The sequence below is a fragment of the Taeniopygia guttata genome, chromosome 5 (assembly GCF_048771995.1).
Source record: "Taeniopygia guttata chromosome 5, bTaeGut7.mat, whole genome shotgun sequence".
In the NCBI taxonomy this organism is placed as follows: Eukaryota; Metazoa; Chordata; class Aves; order Passeriformes; family Estrildidae; genus Taeniopygia; species Taeniopygia guttata.
In genome coordinates this window covers 14831195-14851353 of record NC_133030.1, presented here as the reverse complement: position 1 = coordinate 14851353, position 20159 = coordinate 14831195, and the positions used below count along the sequence as shown (strand labels likewise).

General features: G+C 41.4%; 1 protein-coding gene across 1 annotated transcript in view; it reads left to right on the top strand.

Annotated features, from left to right (window-relative positions):
* Positions 1–20159, top strand: part of RRAS2 (RAS related 2) — a 42330-nt gene that overhangs the window by 16992 nt on the left and 5179 nt on the right. The window contains exons 2-4 of the mRNA XM_030273833.4: positions 13953–14040; positions 14521–14623; positions 15983–16091. Of these exons, the coding sequence (XP_030129693.2) occupies positions 13953–14040; positions 14521–14623; positions 15983–16091 (300 nt within the window). The remainder of the gene's footprint in view (positions 1–13952; positions 14041–14520; positions 14624–15982; positions 16092–20159) is intronic.

Sequence of the window (20159 nt, the reverse complement as noted above, 5' to 3'; positions counted from 1 at the left end):
TTCAATTCCATGCAGTGTCTGTGACAATTCAAAATGAAAAATAAACTCCCTCTGAGATTTCTATGTGTTTCCCTGCCCTGTGAGTGGGGTGATGCTGACTAAGAGTGGTACTACACCCGCAGGTGCATAGGCGAAGGGGAAGAAACACTGTGGTTGGTTTTAGTGCAACCACATGTTTTGCTGGTAAATAAGTTTTTTTTAGATGGAAATTGTTGCTTGCTTAAATATGTAGACCGACTACTAAGGGCAAAAGCATTTTTAATAAAATTTAAAGACATAAATGTGTTTCCATTTGATACTCTTTTGACATCTGAAGTTGCTCGGGCTGAAAATTCTGGCACTGCTTTAGAGCATTTTAATTGGGGCTTTAGTATCTCTTCCTTTTCCCTGTAGATCCACTAACAAGCTAATTTAGCAAGACAGTGCTTATAACCAGTTCTGTGCTGTGAAATCATACTCATGTCAGGATCAGCAATGGTAAAACCACTCCATAGTTTCTGGTTAGGGGAATTTGACTGTGTGCACATTTTCCTGTATGTGAGTTGTGACAATATTGGTCACATTGTGCTTTTAAAGTCTTGACTAATTGGGAGGTTAATGCTGCTCCAAGCAGCTGCCTCTGTCAAGCTCCCTAGTGAATATTCCAGTTGTGAATGATTTGGCTTTGTGCCTGCCATGCTGCTGGGGTGGGCCTGTGGGTGCTGCTTGCTTGGTGGAACAAAAGGGTGGCCATCCATGCATCTTCTGCCAGGAAAGCATCCTCTGCCCAGACAGCATCTCCTCCTTGCTTGTTCTGTGATTCTGCTGTTGATGGGACTTCATGCACACTGTAAAATAAGTCAGGAAAAATAGATACTGCCCCGTTTGATACTCTTCATTTGAGTATAAAAGTGAGTGTGGATTCTGAAGGAGGGGCACAGCCAACGTTTGGGTTGCACATAAGCTTTGTGTGTCACTCTGCAAATGTGCTGATTTAAAAGTGATCTCACTGAGTAACCTTGTGCCACTGAAGTGCAGGGTCTGGAGATACTGCAGGACAGCATGTTTGGGTTGACTTGTGGGATGCTGATGCAAAACATGGAGTGGAGCCATAAATTCTGTCTTCCCAGCCATGAGTCTGGTGGTTTGGGTTAACTTGTTTTTATTTATATTTAGGATAAAACTTTCTCTTTTACCTCTTGTGTTTCTTCTAAGAACTTCAGCTGTCTGCCTGTGATGTAGAAGTTCCAGTAGACATGGCTTTGCTTCTGAAGAGTCAGAAATGAAGTGCTACACAGGCTGTTGTAAACAACCCTCATGTGCTGTACTGTGCCTCAGCCACTTGATGAGAAAACCAGGGTGAATTACGCTGTTGTCAGATGGGAAGGAGTAATAACCTTTGATCTCGAAATCTGCTGCTGCTGTAATGAGAGAGACTATGAAGGCATTATTCAAGGACATTAAGATTAAACTTCTCTGCGAGCACTGATTAGGCTGGAAAGGAAAGCATTGTACTCCCCTGGTATCTGGGATGGAAAATACTCTGTATTGCTGTTTTTAAAAGTGGTTTGTCCGGCTGAAACTTTGTTTCAGTTACACCAATCCGCACTGCAGGGCTGTGTATTTGCACCCCATGTATTTGATATCTAAGTTTTGTTCTTCCAGAAACCTGGAATTTTGAGGATGGTGATATTAATTTGAACAATTATTTCTGAACAGTAGTGTCCACATCTGTGAGACTAGCCTCTGTTTAATATGCCTGTGCTTTCTGACAGGCATCATGCCCCATCAAGATCTCAGGTCAACCTGAGTCACTGAGATATCTGTGTTGGATATCTCTCTGCTCACATGGGGTAGGATTTCCCCATCTTGCTCCAAAGGTGGAATGACTTACCCATTGCTTTGCTAAGTTCAGTTTACAATGGCTAAGTCTGCCTTCTTTTTCTTCCCATCTGTCAGAATCAGATCTGTTGAATGCTGTGCCCAAGCAGTGGGACAAAACAAAGGCTTGTGTGCCAGGAAGGTCTGAACACACTGTCCCCAGTGAGAAAAGGCTTACACAGCCTGCCCCACCTTGGAAGAGATCCCCTTCCTTCCTTTCCACTCTCACAATCAGGTGCATTAACCTGACACCTTAGGTTAGAGCCATTGTAAAAAATACTCTTAAGATTTTTGTTGTTTGGCTCTAAATCCCAAACTGAGGTTATGAGTGCTTCTCCTTGATGTGTCTGTGTTAAAAATCAGATGGTGAAATTTGAATCTCTTGAAAAACTTCACTTGGCAGAGGGGACGTGAAGGTTAAGGAGCTTTTTGCTGGTTTGGGAGTGAGTGGTGTGAAGTGCTTTGTTCTACCTCCTGGTCCCCGTGGGAGCCCATGTGCTGGCCCAACTCAGAGCAGCCAAATCTGCAAGTACAGATCACGTGGAAAAAACCACCTATTGACCAGGCAAATTCTCCTTATTTCTGAGGTTTGCTGCTTAGTCACAAACTTCTGAGAAATGGTTTCAGGTGGAGGAAGGCACATTTTAATCTTAGAATACAGTGTGATTGATGACTGATATGGATGTGCAAAAAAGCCTGGGTACTCCTGCAACTGAGCTGCTGGGCCTGCAGCATGGGACCAGTGGGCGTTGGGTTAATCAGCCTGGCTTTCATGCCCTGCCACTGTGGTGTGTGGAAAACCTTGGAAACTGATGGGTTACAAGTGTGTGTTTAGTACGGTTTTGCTGTTGGAGTTTTTAGCATGAATTTCTCGTTGATGGCTTGCCACCTGCAAGCTGTTCAGACACTCTTTTCTAAAGGAAAGTTACCCAGTGTGGTTTTATTTTAATTTTGCAGCACATTTTGCCATTATAATATATGCACCATCCAGCCTCTGATGCTTGCACTCCTGAATGATTAATACACTTTGAAGAAATCCATTATTTCATGGGCAGACAACTGATTATTTCATTATCATTTAAAATTGTCATGCTCCAGGATAACTATGTGTTTTACTGGGTTGGGTGAGGATCTGGGGGGAAGGCCAGTAATTATTAGCCTTGCTAATGAAAATAGATGACTATTATGGCTAAATAGCACTTACACAGCTGTAATTTCAGCATTTCTGACACTTCTGGTTATGACACTTTCCAAACTTAAAGATTATAGTAATTGTCTGTAGTCTGCAAAATTAGTCTAGACAGTCTAATCTAAGGCCAAAAGGTTGGAGTTGAATAAATATGTAGTTTGGGTAAATAAAGCTATTAGAGTTGTGCTTATCTTCTTGAAGCAATAGTTCTTATTAGATAGAAGTGCTATTTTACAGCTTTTTCCTAAGTAATTAGCTTTTAATGATCAGTCAACAAGTCTTTGAAAAATAAAGCACTCCAGACTTTGCTAATGAAACTGAGTGTTATTATGTTAGATATTGTCCAAGCTGATGTTCAAAAATTCAATGGAATTTACTGGTTATAGAAAAAAACCCTCCAGGACAGGAACTAGTGCATTGCTATCAATTTCTACAATGACCTGGCAGTGTAAATAAAATGTGTTACAGGGTCTGAAAGAGTAATTTCAACCTTTTTGTTTCCCAGCAGAACAAGTGCTATGATCAAAACTTCTGAAGCTTTCATTCTTTGGGTTCAGTCCCTGTTTGGCATTTACATATTTGAGCAAATTGTATATTAATAAAGTAGTTGAATACATTGAAGTTAGGTCAAAAGGTATCTCTTGGTGGTATTGTGTGAACTTTATTAAGGTGCCTGGACATGTAAATGTGGTTTGCATGGCTAGTATTTATTTGGATGAGGGATTTTTATATTTTTTATGTGGCAATCTGAACTTTCTGATCTCTTGATCATCCTGAAGGCAGCAGGGAATTACAGTGGAATGTCAGCAGGACTAGAGATGATAAAACCTCCCTCTTTCATTAGGAAGTTGCTGTAGTTTAATTGTAGAATGAAATACTATCTTATAAATATTTAATCCTAGTTTGACTCATTCTAGAAAACTCCAGGCTCTGGGTTTAGTGGGCTAGTCAACCTGATTGTATTTCCATGTTAAACAAATGTTTTAAGAGGAAGAATGTGGAGAATTTACCTTCCTCAGGCTTTCTGCCTGACTCTTTCTGATGAATGGAGTCAGAAAAAGAAAGGTGTTAATTTCAGAAAGTTTTGATCTCAGCTTGCTGTGGAGTCCCAGGGATCAAAAATTTTCAGGTACCTAAAATGTGAAATAGGGGTTAGAGTTGCTGGAGTGCAGCTTTGTTTCACTGACTTGTTGGGCTAGAAAAACGTCTTACTTTAATTAATGTAATTGTCTGTCTCCAAATGTCCATAACCTAAGCTAGACAATCTGAAAAGTCCAAGTTGATCAGAGTTATGAAATGGCTTCTTTGTTAATAGACTGGAAATGCCCTGAACATGGGTCTCCTTGGAGCCACTAAGCTGAAGTCTGTTGCTGACTGTGGTATAGTTACATCTAAGTTACAGCAGTGAAGAGAGATTTTAATTGACAAGTCTTCTCCAGTTACTGTGCTTAGTTTATAAACAAAAATCTCTTAATTACACTCTCTTGAGGTGTTCTAATGATTTCATGTGTATGAGGAAAAAGTTTTCTATGACTTTTGTCTCAGCAGGGGATTTTTGGAGCAACCTTACTTTTTCTTCTTACCCTTGTAGTCCCCATTATCTGATTGTACAGAGTCCTAAAATGTACTTAAAAAAAAAAAAAAGAATCGCTGCTTTCTTGAGAAATAACTTGAGTTCATCGTGAAGAGCCTGTGTGAGCTGCTAGTTTGAAAACTATCTAAACATGGTAACACTATGGGTGAAAAGATAGTGTGTCATGAATGTTTTCAACATTCCTTGAATGACGTGTGGTTAAGATGAGGAAGATGAAGTATCTTGTGTGTTCATAGTTCCTGCACATATTTACTGTGAAACAAAAATGAAATTAAATTAAATCAAGACTCAACTAAGCTTGCAGTATATAGAATATGCTTTACAGTCAGACACGTTTCAACTTGAGAAATTGCAGAGCTGCCTTCAAAGAACTATGTAGGTGCTTACTGGCATTAAAGGGCATTAACTGAAGGCATTACAAAGAAGTCTTCTCAGACAGTGAAAGTGCACCTTCTCTGATCTTGTGCAATGAAAACTGCACCACTAGGAAGTACTTGAGAGGCCAAACTTTAGTGCACATATTGCTTAAACCAGGTATCTGAGTGAGTGTGTTTGGTGTGGTTTGACTTTTGATAATTATAAATTGGAGGGAAATGTTCACAGGCGGTGAGCAGTTAATACCAAGTTGCTGTCCCGTGGGGAGGGCTGTAAGCTGGGAACTGAAAGGAGACCTAAGCACAGTGCAGATTCACTTTGAGTTTCAAAGGTAGAAGCTGTCTTTAAAAAGTATCAATTGGTTGTTTTTTAAGGCAGTTAATATTTTAAAAGATGTTCACATGCACTGCAAAATATATATGAAAAGAAAACCCACTCTCATCAGTATTCATATGATGTTCATGTAGCCAGCATCCACAGTTTGAATCATAGACTCCTTTAAATTGGAAAAGGCATTTAAGGTCCTCAAGTTGAGACTGTGCTGGCATCTGATGGTGTGTTTAAGCTTGGCAGTATGTTAGCAAAAGGGCACGTAACTTTTCAGAAAAACAGTTTTAATGATTATTGTTGAATTATTCATTCAATAATGAATATTCTGGAATATTACTCATTTTGAAGAAATTTTCTTGAAACTGAAATCATTCAATTCTATGATAAGAACATGCACTGAAATGCTGTCTTAGTCAAAGTGGCAAAGACTCTTTTCCCCAAGCAAATCTACTGTAGCTGGGTTTATTTTTTTTTTTTTCCACTGGATCTTGTAATTTTGTCTTTAGCAGTTGCACTCTCCAGATTTCTACCTGTAAACCCAAGCTATTTTGCCAGCCATGCCTTAGGTGCCAAGGAGAAAAAAAAGGGTGGGGTTAGAGAAGGTAAAGCTGCTTTTTTAAAAGTAGCAGTTAGGGGAAGGGCAAAAATTAGCAGACAGTTTTTTTTAGGCATGTTGAAATGTGTAGGAGCTGATGGATGGTCCCTGTCAGTGCACAAAAGTTAGTTTGATTTCAGGCTTCCATATCCCTGAGTGTTGGTCTACTACTTGACTGCAGAATAAGTTGATGTTCCAGAACCAACCCAGCTTTTCAATCTGTCACACAAGTCAGTCCTGCTTAACTGGGGTTGAAATCTGGAATTTCCTAGCATACCTAGCTGTCTGGAGAAATATCATTGGAAATGAGTATGTTAATGGATACAAAATCCAAGTGTTCATTTTGGAAATGCAAAAATTAAAGGTGCATAGACAGATTTGTGTTAGCATTCAAATTGAAGACACTTCATCTTCCATACCCCTTCCCCCTTCCCCCCCCTCCTAGCTCATCTTTCCCCACACCTGTGGGGGATGCAAAACCAGTTTTGTTATTAGATATTCTGGGTAGTGAACAGAACAAAGCCCATCTAGAAGAGAGCCATGTTATATTTAGTTATGTGCTGTAACTCTGTTCAGTGCATGGGCATATTTTTCTTAGGAGTTTTCTTTTTCTGATGTGCTCACTCAGTGATCAGTGTCCATGGAGGGAGAGGGATAGAAGAGTCTGTGGCTGTGTAATAGGACTCACACTTTCAGTATTTCCAGGCTAAGCACAGCTTTTGACAATACTTGCATTGCACAAAAAAATTAAGAAGACTTACCTCTACTTAACCAAGTCAGGTGTTTATTTCTGTATCCTACTCTCTCCTGTCTTCGAGTTGTATGTTGGCAGGGGAGTAATCTAATGGATGTACTCTAAGGCTGCTGTGGCTTATACAACAACTTTGCATTTTCCATTATTATTTTCTTCTATAATAGAACTGTTAATGTTTGATTAAGCATGTACTTAATCACAGTTTAGTGTTATATATATAAAATACTATTTTGTTAGATATATATATAGCACTAAATAATGTGTTGCTATTTTTTTCAGGAACAAATAAAAATTTTCAGCTTTTGTATGAATTTCCAAAGGGCTTAGCTTGTACATGTCTCATGTCATCTTTTTTTTTCGCTATAACTTCCTACAGCTTAATCCTCTTCTGTCTTTGTGACTTCATGAAATGAAGCGTTTCACATCACTGGGTAATGGCAGTAATTGAAGTTACAAATGACATCTGTTTCCCTGGACAGCCATAACAATGCTGACAGTACACATTAGGGCAGTGGAAAGTAGTGCAAATTGAGGGAAGCATCATTGATTACTTGTAAGCACTGACTGTCTTTTAATTAATATTTCTTGGAAGAAAGGAATGGGTGCACTTACTTGTTTGTATAATTAAAAGAAAGAACCTCTTAAAGATTTGTAGGAATATGGGATGATTGGATGATGACACACTTTGCCTTCTGTAGCATGAGGCAGTTTTCTAATCCTTGTTTCTTTAGTCTAGCCTTTATCAGGATAATTCTAGACCTTTGGTCTCCTATTCTCCCAACATTCAACACCAAAATATTTGCCCTCATTCTGTTTATGCCAGCAAAGTGTGCTGATTGCAGTCCTGAACATTTGTGTTTGGAGTGGTGCTGGGTTGCTGTGGGTACCTCCTGCAGTCCTTTTCTAGTACTGGTTTGGGCACTGCACAAAACCTTTACAGAGGTTGGCAAACCTGTCATCAACCCCAACAGCATCCACCTCCTGCTTTTCCAGCACCAACCAATTAAGCCTGTCTGGAAATACTGGGTTCTAGTGAACCACCTGCTCCTGGGGAGGTGTGTGTTTGCTATTGGAACAAGCTTGTCAGAGACTGATTAGTGGTGTGCTTTTAGTTTGTTTGGGTTTTTTTGTGACCCAAGTGCTTGGAGCTCTGCAAAATGCTAAATTTGTGTGTTTTGCTCTGTCTGTTCCTTTATTCTGGAATGCAGTCTGGGTTTATGTTTGCTTCTAGAAGTCACTTAAGGGTTTTTTAACTGCATGTTTTCCTTGTTTTCTAGCCAGCCAACTCGTGTACTCTAAAAGAATGATTTGTCCTTTGTGTTGTGAAAGGAGGTTCTTTTAATCCCTTGAGGTGCTGGGGCCCTGAGCTGCTGCTTTGCCTGATTGCCACTTTTGCTGGGCACGTTAGCTCTGGACCAGGGCAGCACAGTGCTTGGGCAAGGTGACAGCTTACTGTCGCCCATCCTCTTGCAGCTTGCTTGTGGTGGCATAGAACCTGTCTGCTTCCTCCTCCAGAGACAGGAACATAGATTAGAACTCCTAGAAATGGTCTCTCACTTCCTCTGCAAGCTGGAGGAGGGCACAGTGTGTCACTGGGGTCACTTTAGTGCAGACTTGGCTGCTCTGCCACTCTTAGGTAGAAGAGTTGATGGCAGAGGGTACAAGATGTCATGGGAGGGAAAACAATGGAAGTTGCAAACTGTGTTATGCAGTCAGTCATTTACATCTTAATTCATAGTCTGGGAAGGCTTTTATGGGTAGTCAAATACCTCAAAGAGAAAGGTGTCCACCTTCGGCCCTACTAACTGGCCATGGCACTGGAGCCCTGGTCTTAACCTATGGCACTGACTTTGTCTGTGAATGAATGCTGGAAATAATCTTTTAAATGAAGAGAACTTAAGTGTCTGTCTTTTGGGTTAAATATTTCTGATGTGATCAGTGTGGTGTGTGATAGGGCTGTAGATGGTACTGCTGTGTGTTGTATGCCCATGGTGAAGACCTGGCAGTGCAGGGGGTGAATTGGGCTTCACATTGGTTGAATGGGTCAAGAGTGTTCTTGATGAAGTGCAGGGGAAATGAGGTAAAACTTAGAGAAGAGATGATAGTGTAAAAGGCAGGCAAAGGAGACACTGCCAGAAGAAGTACTCTGTCAAGGAGCACAGCAATCTCTTGGGATCTTACATTTCAGTATTTATGAATGTATTCAAGTCTAAAGTTGAAGCTTTGGTGTTGGTGGATGCTACACATATTTGTTTTAAATTCTAGCATAAAAATTATAGCTAGGGAGGATTTTTGGGCTGTTTGCAATGCTCAAATTGCAGATGCTTATTTAAATCCCGAGCTGGTCTGTAACTGTAGCTGGAGGGTGGAAACCCTTCTATTTCTTTGCCTTTACTGGGTTTGAACCAAAATCTTAAAACATGTGGAAAAAATTTAAATAAGCAACCAGTGGCTCTTTGAAACATTATGCGGATGTTTAGTAAATACAGATGGAGATTATAGAGACAGCAAGGATGAATATATATTTTGGCATGTACCTCTCCTTTAACTTGCTCATAGTGGTGGTGTGCTCTCAGTGTGCTGGGCTGCCTTTCATTTCATGGCCTTCAAGCTTGGTGTGAAGAGAAAGGGAAGAATGTTCTGCAGCCAGCCTTGGACTGCAGCTTAGAGCAGCTTCAACAACATCCTACTTCTCTCCCACCCTAAAACATAAAAGTGCAAAAGAAAGTTATCTCCTGACTTTGCATTTTGTGGACTGTTTATTACTTTATGAAGGGTAAATGTGAAAAGAGCATAAGAGCCATGAATTGGCACTGAGGTTTTCCATCAAAGGTGTCTTTACTTAGTAATTTTTATTAATTTATGGAGTGGGACTCAAGCTTGTCAGCTAATGGAGGAATTTCTTTATGTGTATTAAAGGCAACAAATAAATGGAGGAAGAGGATAAACTTAAAAGCGGTTCTCATATCTTCTCCTTACCAAAAGACTTGAGTGATTGAAACAATGACTTAGGGATTGCTATTGCCTAAAACAAAGACTGCTACAACAGTATTCTGTGTAGTGTCATTGTTTCCATGCGCTGCAAGTAGAAACTCCTGTGAAGCTCAGGAGATCGTTTGAAATGCATTTTAAGATGATGACTGTGTACATAAAGGGATTTTAGTGGTGAGTTGCCCAGCTATAAGTAATGTAGGTAGTGTGGGATCAGGGATTTTTATGTTCTTTTGTTTTTTTTCCCCTTTGCAAAAGTCCTTGGCAGCAGGCTTTCCCATCTCTGGGCTTCATTGCTGCAGCAGTCTTAGAAAGAGAAAACCTAGAAAACCTGTTGCATAATATTCTGGGTAAATGGAATAGTTGATGAGACTACTGGGCTCAACTCGTTTCCATTCCAGGAGATGGGTGGAAAGAGCTTTGATTTTGCTGGCGATTAAGGGAGTGGTGTAACAGGAGAGCGTGTTCAAGTTACTATCTCCTTAGAAGAAATTGAACTGCTTCTAATTATTTCTTGCAGGCAGTGGCCAGCTGCAGGGGAGCCAGCTGAATGAGTCCTGGCTCTTTGGATTTGTCAGAGAAGCTCAATGGCTCCTAGAGGAGCAGATCTGACACCCTGGGCTGCATTGGGCCACCCTAGGGAGCTGTGCTGTGTGCTCTGTGCCAGCTCTCACCCCAGGCTCCTGCTGCACTTCTGGGACTGCTGTAGCTGGCAGGGTGGCTGCTCTGAGGTGCTGGGGCTTGCACAGACAGCTTTCATAAAACAGACAGCACTAGGCAGGCCTGGGTATTCCACCACTCCAGCACAGGATGTGCTTGCTCCTCTCATTTATCTAGACTTGGCATCAGTTTGAAACCAGTAGGTTGTCAGTGGTTTGTGTCTGCTAGAATTGGGCTCCTGTTAGGCTTTTAAGCAATTCTGCCACAAACTCCTTGACCTCTACAAAGTTATTTATGCTGGTGTAGGGTCTTGTGCTTGCTGGGTGAGCAGGCACCTTGCCCAGACAGCATTCAGGAGCGAAGGGATGGCCTCATGGAATGCTTCAGCATATCTGCCATGCGTTAATTCTTTAAACACTGCCTGAACAGCAGCAGGAAGGTCCATTTCTGCTCAAATTGATAAGTACTGTGTCTACTACATCTGTTTTTCGTAAATCAACCCTGACTGAATAAGGGCTGCAAGCTGTGGTTGTTGTGTGTCCTGCAGCACATAGTCCCAGTGCAATTTGGGAAGACTCCTTCAAAACCAGCAGCTGTTTCAGGCACGTAAGCCTTGCCCAGTGCCTGGAGGTAAACCACAGCACTGATTGCCTTGCAGACCTCTCCTGTAGTGGCTGTGACAGCAGGTTTGGCAGTGCAGCTCCATGGGAGGGAACAAAATACTTGCAAGAGCAATTGTTACATGGGGGATCTGTGGCATCTGCTCATTCTGAATTTGACATGTGGCTGATGCTGGATCAGGATGACTTAATCTTGTTTCTCTTTTTGAGGGAGGAACCACGTTCTATGTCCCTGTACCTAGTCTTGCACTCTTGCTTTGTGTATAGTTGGGGTTTTTTAATTAAAAAAAAAACAAACTAAAAAGGGTGGAGGGAATCACAGAAATGCCCTGCAGATTACAGAACATGCTGTAGTTGTTGGCCCTTGGACAGATAATGAGGAAAATAAGAAGAATTCATCTGAGATCATTATGGTTTTCTTTTTCTGAGCTCTCTTAGTGAAAAATACTGCCCTTGCTGGATACAAACTTGCTGCTTTAGGTGTTCTACTAACACTGATTCATGAGAGCAAAATAAATTGATTCCAAATTCTCCCTTTTATTTAAAAGCTGCTATCCTTTACCATTTTGTAGATGTAAAGGTTCAAACAGTAACTTTGAATTCTGCAGGATGGAGGAATAAAAGCTGAAGCTGGAGAGGGATAGGGAGTTATTTCAGAGTGCAGGCTCTATCTTCCATGGTTTAGTCACCTAATGCTTTTTTATAAATACCACTTTGTTTCCTTAATGAAACATAGGACTTAAATTCCCTTCCTTGTGATCATCCCTTTAAAGTCAGATTCTGTAAATTATTTTATTTATATATTTGTATGTTCACGTAAGTTTCTCATCCATCTTTCAAAGTTTGTTAAAGGCCACAGAAGAATTGAGACCTTATTTACAGTTCATGTAAATTCATTCCTCAAAGTCTCCTCTTGAGCTCCTGGATAGCACATGTTGAGTCATGGATACAGGCAAAAGAAAAGATCGAGAACAGTTTTGAAGGCTGAATTTTTTCCTCTTTAAATCTTAAAGGGAAGCAAGGTAAAGGGATGAGTTGTAGTTCAAAGAGCTTCTTGTTCTGAGGTGAGTGTCTTGCTGTCTATAGATGGGCACTTTGGCTGTGTGTAGCATTTAGGATCTCATGCTGTTGGTTTACTGGAGTTCTTTTAGTGGTAGAAGCTTTGTTAGGGTTTTTTTTTGTTGTTGTTGTTTTGATTGGTGTGGGTGGGATTGAAGCAGGGAGACTGTTTAGCCTGGGTGCTGTCGATGCAGAGCAGCTGTGACTGCTGTGTAGGTGTATCCTGAGAGGACACTGATGTCTGCTTAAAATGCAAAGGAGCTGCTCAGGGTCTCTGCTCTGGGGGCAGCAGTTTTTCAGTGTGGTGCCAGATCTAAATGAACAGATCAACAAACTCCTCCTGCAGCCAACTGCATGATGGCTGTGGTACATGAGCACAGGTCATCTATAGCACCCACAGCTGGTCGGCTGTGCCACAGCTGGTGATGTGCTCCTGGCAGGAAGGGAGCTGCAGCTCAGTCCCCGAGCTCTGCTGGGGAACCCCTGGCCATGCTGCTGAGCCAGGAGCCTGGCCTGGACATGTCCAAGTGGTGGGGTCAGCTAGCTGCAGTCAGGACAGAGTCCTGCAGGCTTGTCCTCATGAGCAGTTCCTAACCTGAGCTGCACAAGGGCAAATACAGCCACATAACTTATCTGCAAAGAACAGAGTTAGCTGTGTTCTGCACTGACAGTGGTGTGTCTGTAGAAGGTTAGTGGGCTAATGCTGTGATTTCAGTTCTTTTTTTTTTTCCTTTTTCTTTTGTTTTGTTATTCCAACTGTGACATCTGTTAACTTGATTTTAGTAAGTTTAGAGGAGCAGAGTGTTGTCTTGTTGGTATCTTTAAGTTTGTGTCATGGGAAAGGTGCTTCAGCAAAGCCCCCTTCTTTTTTTTTTCTTCCTAGGAGTCAATATGTAGTTTCAAAACATTCCTAATTCCTTACTGGTTTACAGAACTGAATAATGTACACAGGTGGTAGACCTGCAGCTCTGCACAAATTTTGCACTGAGTGCCTGCTGGGAGCATAGAAGGGAAGAAATTTGATCAGGGTTCAGATTTATTATGCCAATGTGATTTCTTCAGTTTTAGGTGAAGTTAGCTTTACTATGACTGCATGCAAGCTAAAACTTCATCCTTTGAATTCTAAACTTGTCTTCTGATGGTGTTGTTAACCTAGTATTCAGTCCCAGATCATCTAGACTCTAGAGAAATGTACCAGAATGTGCTCTGCTCCACAGTCTGGGTGATAAGCAATAGCCTGACAGTGTCTGCTGGAGCCTTGTGCTTAGGCTGTGGTGGGACAGGCATTTCATGGTTTATTTTGCTTTCAGGTGTTGTTTGCCTGGAGGGTGTGAGTGCTTAAAGTCATTAAAACCAGGAGAGAAGTCCTGGCAACGAGGGTGTTCCAACAAACTTCTTTCACCTAATAAAACTGAGTGCTACTTGTGCTGTGTGGAGCTGTTGCTAGCAATTGTTCTAAAACTGCTAGGGAATTTTAGAAACAGCTGAGAAAGTCCTGGTACTTCCTAGAAAGTTACGGCTCTGGGATCAGAAGAGGAAGTCCTGTAGATTTGAGAATTTCAAATAACCTCTAAGCCCTACCAGACATTCACAAAATTAGAAGAGATCTCAGAAGTCTCTAGAAACTGAAATTTTCAAGGGATTTCTGAGAAATCCTAGGAATTGCCAGTAATGTCTAGAAAATGTTAGAAAGGCTGTGGGAATCCAGTTTACTCAGTGGCTCTGCTGGTAATCTCTACAATTTATGAGCATTTTCTAGGAATAGGAAAACCAATACTGGTTATCTTTGGATGAAATATCAAACAGTTGTATATGATAAACACACTCGCCATCCTTATGCTGTCAAGTGTCCAGTTTTAGCATCTCCCCCAGGGAGTGTCCTGTGTGTGCTTGTCTAAGACACAAACTTGTTTTCTTGTCTGCAGTCCTACTTTGTTACGGATTATGACCCAACCATTGAGGACTCCTACACCAAGCAATGTGTGATAGACGAGAGAGCCGCACGCTTGGACAGTAAGTAACCCACCCACAGTGCCCCCAGAACTGGGATTAGGAATTGGTGTTATTCCCAGGAGTTACCTGGGTGACATGGTGAGATGAAAAGCACACCTCTGTGCTGCCTCTCCCAAGTGCAATAGAAATGCTTTGCTTTAAAAAATTCAGTTCTTGCATGCTGGTGATTTCTTTAAGAATAAACCAAGAACCCTCATCTCCACGTATCTCTGAGCGTTTTCCATCTGTTTCAGATGGTCAGGAATTAGCAGAAGTCCTCAAGTGTTTTGTTGTTTAGTTTCTTTGGTAGATCTTGAATTGTTCAATCAGTGCAAGAACTTGTTGGGAATATTAGAATATCCAGTAGTATCTGCAAAATGTGGTTTCTGCTTGGCGAGGATACACAGGAGAGACTTTCACATTATCTTATCAGGAATATTTTTTTTTTCGGTCTATCAGAACAGGAAATGTAGTAATTAATATTTTTTTTTTAATGTTCAGTTCTGGATACAGCAGGACAAGAAGAATTTGGAGCCATGCGTGAGCAGTACATGAGGACGGGGGAGGGCTTTCTGCTTGTTTTCTCAGTCACAGATAGAGGAAGGTAAGCCTGAGGTCAAGTTATTAAAACAAACAAGTTTTAATTATTCTAAAATTGCACACGATCCTTAACTGAAATAATCTCAAACAAAACATTTAAGTATGTGTTCACTCTTAGGTGCAAGGTGTGATGCTCTTTCAGCACTGAAGAAGACCAATTTTGAACCAGTCACTTTGTGAAAGTGTCTGTTTGTTCAATGGATGACTTGAAAGCATACACAAAAAAGACAGCTCTATTCAAGAACTTTGTTACAGTCGAGAATACCATTTTCCTGGGAATGTCTGGTATTCAGTCACTTAGGAATATCCCTTTGCCATGTGCAGCATCAAGTAGCTGGCTCTGGGTTTCTGAGTGGGTTTAGAGTATGTGCCTGCACTCTTGCAGGCAGAGGCCCCTCTGCTTACTCCTCTGCATTGACTGAATGGCTGCAGAATGCAGATGAAACATTAAGCACTATGCTTAATGACATACATCCCTTCTAGTCCACCTTTGCATGAGGTGTCTAGCTACCTAGTTCTTTTTAATGTGACTTTTTTACTGGTAATGATCTTGCCTTTAAATTTTAGCTGGCAAATTAGGTGTAAATGCCTTCAGACTATATGTCTGGAAGGCTACAAAGAGTCTGCAAATGTCTGTGCTGAAGGTCCTTATGTAGTGATGTAGCTTTAACAATGTGGACTTGAAAGCAGTAATTTATTTATTCATTCTCCAAAAGGCCTTGCTTAGGCCAGAATTAGCTTGTTTAGTATACCATCTTGGAAGAAGTTTTCTGTTCTGCTCAGCTTTTCCTAAGCACTTTTGGAATATTCCTTATGCTTGGACAGCATCAGTACCTGGTATAACTTGGTTACTGCAAAGCTTTCTGATCATTTAGCCCTGCCATTTTTCTGTGCTTGACAAAACAAAACTTTCCAGCTTTGATAGCTTCCCCCAAAATTCTCAGAAGTACTTCTGGAGGTTGCCAGCTGAAATATTGATCACCAGGGTCTCTGTGCTGTAGTTTGAATGTGGATGGAGTAGAACTCCAGAGTCAGTATTTGTAGAATGGACTGTGGTTGCTTGATTCTCTGCAGCACACTGGCTGTGGGTCCCTATGGGTTGAGACACAGTCAGTGTTTTGCTCACCCTGCAGCCCCACCTCAGCCCAGTGCAGAGGACACTGCTCACTTGGGGATTTTTTTGGTTTGAGTGTTGAATGGTTCTCTGACTGGTCATGCTGTGACTTTGGAGTGCCTGCAGCTGTCTGTGCTTGTGTGTCATGGCAGGGCAAGTCCCAATAGGTGACTCATAATTTCTGAACTTTTTCAGAACCTGAGAATCTGTGAATTAGTGCATTGATGCTCTACTTGTGTTCTTTCACAGCTTTGAAGAAATCTATAAGTTTCAGCGACAGATTCTTAGAGTGAAAGATCGCGATGAGTTTCCAATGATACTTGTTGGTAATAAAGCAGATTTGGACCACCAAAGACAGGTAATTCATTTGCTGTTAGTTACTGGTCGCTTTCTTCCACAAAATTCAGGTTTTCCCCCAAAACTAAACTTCCTTCCAGAATGGGAACAAACAAATGAAAAAAAAGGCATATCATACAAACTAATCCCAATGCAAGAAACTCCACTCAGTTTCTGTACTTGAAGAACCTTAGTGTGATGGCATTCCACACACAGCACATCTTCTGTCTGACTCAGTGGGGTTATGTTGAGACCAAGTCTGTTCACAGAGCTGAGAGCTTTCTGTCATGACTTGATAACTCAGGCATGAACGTGTCTAATTCCTCAGTTCTGTTACTCACCACTGCACTGTGCCAGCAGAGTGCATTCCAGCACTAACTCCAACCATCCTTAGTCTTCAGTGCTCTTCCTTTTACCTTTCACTGCTGTTATGGATAAATTAGCAGTTACTCACTGCTTTCTCTTTGGCCACTCATCTTCTGCAAAACTGACTTAAAGCTTTAAAGGTTGGAAGTACAGCAGCACAGTTTCTGTTATATTTATGTACCTTAAAGTTTTGAAACCAATAGTTTTCAACCTCACCTCTAGTCACAAAACTACTTAAAGTGTTTAGTTTAGAATGATTTAAAGGACTTTCAAATATGTTTTTCTTCGTTGCTGTTGATTTTTAATGAATCAAACTAATTTGAGCTGAAATGAAAATAACCTTACTATAGCAGCAGGAAAGCAACAGATGTCAAACTTGTATTTTCTTCAGCAATTAATATGAGAAGCTTAATATTTTCTCTTGAGGCAGTAAGATGACACCAAAAGCTTGGTGGCAACCCGTGATTTTCTGGGAATAAAGAAAATTGCTAAAATTGCCGGAATTGTTCTAAGAGTTTCACAAGGAAAAAAAGCCATGGCTTAAAGAGCTCAGTGAGTTAGTTTATGCAACACTGAATTACAATTACAGTACAAAAAAAGTTCCTATTTAATATGGTCCTTTGACTGTCACAGCCTCTTCATCCCAGAAGCTGTGTAGAAAAATCATGACTAAATTAAAAGCTATGTTGAAAGATGCTGCATTGAAAGAAGTTTTCACAGAAGTAGCTCACGAATTCCTCTGAAGTAACTTTGAGTACTCACACATTCACAGAACAGCCTGTCCTGTGACAGGGGACGTTTCATTTCATTCCCTTTCATTTTTCAGTTACCATCATGCCCCCATCAAAATTCCTAGATTTAACCTTGCAGGTCCTGGAACATGTGTACTTCATCTCCTGCACAAATGTTGGCATTGAAATTACGGAGATGAAACTGAACTAGTCTGCTAATTGTAATTGCTGAAAGACAAACCCCCAAATGCTTTGGGAGGGAAATAACATCATGGCTGTCAGCCCCAGCTCTCAGGATACCTGCAATTGTAGTTGGTAATCCTGGACATCCATTTCTAGAAACAGCTGTGAACTTTGCTCTCCCTCTTCCACTCTCCTCTTGTTATTACACTGCCTCTGTTTCTCTCTTGAAGGCAGAGAGGTGCCTGTCACCTGTTCTGCTGGTCTCTCTGCCCTCTTCCAAGCTGCTTTTTCAGGTGGAGATGGGCTGGAACACATTCAAGCTCAAAGCAGCTTTTTCTAAATTGCCTAACTTTGCAGTTTTGCTGCTTGTATCAATATATGTCTCCAAAATTTCCTTTTGCTTTTTATGGCTATATTAATTGCCTTAATTGATTAGATGCTGGTGGGCAGAGCTTTTTTGGTGCTCTCACTCACCATTTATATACCAATTGGTGGACTTCATAAGCTGGGGCTTAGGCAGATGCAGCTTAGAGAACTTTTGTGGGTTTGCTTAAACAGCTACTGCATGTTCTTAACTCTTCCCTGCCTCATCACATGTGCATTTCACTTAGTCTTCAGTCAGTGTGAAGGAATGATTATGGGATGCTGAGCTGACATAATTGGATCCCACAAGGGAGAGGCTCCCCTCCCACTTGACTTCACATTCCCATTCTTTCCCAGATCTCACTTGAAGCACTTTTGGAGTTGAATCATCTCTCTGGATGGGGAGGAGCAGGAATGGCTTCCTGGGACCTGCGTGAGCTAAATCAGCTTGCAGAAAGATTTGAGTGCCAGTGCTGGAAGCATGGGAAGGGGTGGGACTGTGGCTTGGAGCAGAGCAGGGAGGAGTTGGGCTGGGGGGAGCAAGTGAGACCTCGCCCTTTGGCAGCAGCAAGCAGTGAGATGTTATCAGCTGGGTGTTACACAGGGGTTGTTTCTGCTCCACCGTGTGAGCTCTCAGTACAGCCATCCACTCACTGAGAGGGACCAGCTTGTTCATCTGGCTGAAAACTTATCAGCTAGTTCTACCACCAGCTAAACCAACTAGTCCAAAAGTGAGGAAGAACTTCAGCCTGACAAGCAAGGTCATCCTGCTCTGGCTGCAGGTTTCTTGGCAGGCAGCTGCCATGGGAGCAGTGGGGTCAAAGGGGAGTGTGCTCCTTCAGCTTGGCTGGAAGTGCTGGGTGAGTGGGAAGTGTGGGGCATCCCCAGGCTGTAACTTGTGGCCAGAAGCATGATAAGGGCAAGTCCTCTGCATTTTTACCCTTTGCCTGCTGTTGTGTCAGGCCTCATTGAGCACCACCAAAAACCTGCTAGGCTACACTTACATTTTATTTGTCTGGTTCTTTCTCTCTTAACTTGTTTAATCCTAACTGTACATTTTTCAGCTTCAGAATTAATGTAACATTTTTAGAAAGTCAGGAAGCTGGCTATCAGTTTTTAGACTGCTTGTACTGGGCACCTACCTGCTTTTTCCAAAAGGCAGGAGGCAGACCAATGAAACACATGCAATCTCTGAAAGACTTTAAGCTAAAGAAAGTAATTTAGTGTGTGTTTGGATCAGCAAATGACACTCAACAAATCTTCCCAGAATCCAGAAGAGTTAAATATGTGGAAGAGTTCTGGTTGTCTCAAGGGTCTGGCCACACCTTTATCCAAGTAAATATGTGTTGAGGTTGAACAGAGTACAGAGTACTATCTTTGTGACACCATAAATCTGGAGGCTAATGATGCATAACTAATCATCCTCCTGTGGTGGCAACTGTTTCTCAGGAAATACATGAACTGGGTTGTACAGCAGAAGTGCACAAACAATGGTATCATCTTGATGAATTGTTGGGGCTCACCAAAGGTGTGGTGTAAATTAGTGGGGCTTTATATACCAGAGACCAACTCACAAGTGGTTTTGGGAGGGACGTGAAGGAGTAAGTTTGAAATAGCAATTTGTCATGGTAATAATGGTATAGCTAAATAGACTTCAGCAGCTTTCTTGTGACTTTTGTCTCTCAATCTCCATAGGTTACACTGACAAAGAAAAGTGAGTCTTTAAAGGATAAGCAAGCATTAATCTTTAGAATGTGTGATAAGAAATGAAGCTGCCAGTGTTTCCAAATTCCCCAGTCACAAATTGCTGACTTTGAAACCAGAATTGAAGCACCATCTCTCACTGCTCTTTCCTAAAGTAAATGCTGTGTAGCAGTCTTTCTGTTAAATGGGTTAATTCCTTAGAATTTAACACTGGATATTTCTACTGTAAGATAATTCAGTAGAGCACCAGATGTTTTAATAATAACCACTAGTGATGGAGGAGTGGACTTGTCAGTGCAGGATATGTATGACTTTCTGTAGATAACTGCTAGCTTAAACTGGGTCAAGTCTGATCATTCCCCAGATGGCAGGGTTTCAAGGAAAATCCATGTTGCAACAGGAAAGTGCTTGGGTTTCATTAAATGCTATTTCTTGCTTTTGCGTTACGATTGAACTAACACAATGACCTAGTGCTGAGATCACCTCTGTTACCTTAAAAGCAAGGTAATCTTTAAAGCAAGAAGAGAAAGAGAAATCCACGTGACTTAACTCTTAACTATCTGTTTCTTGTATGAAAGTGTGACAAGAACTTCTTGCAGTGGTGGATGTTGGGACTGTGTCCAGGGACACCTCTGTGCCCACAGACAGATTTTACCTTTGAGAGGAGAGTGTGGACAAACTGGAATTAGGGGACAGTGAATTGCACCTGTAGAAAAATTGGGAAGAGTGCCAAGTGATGGAAC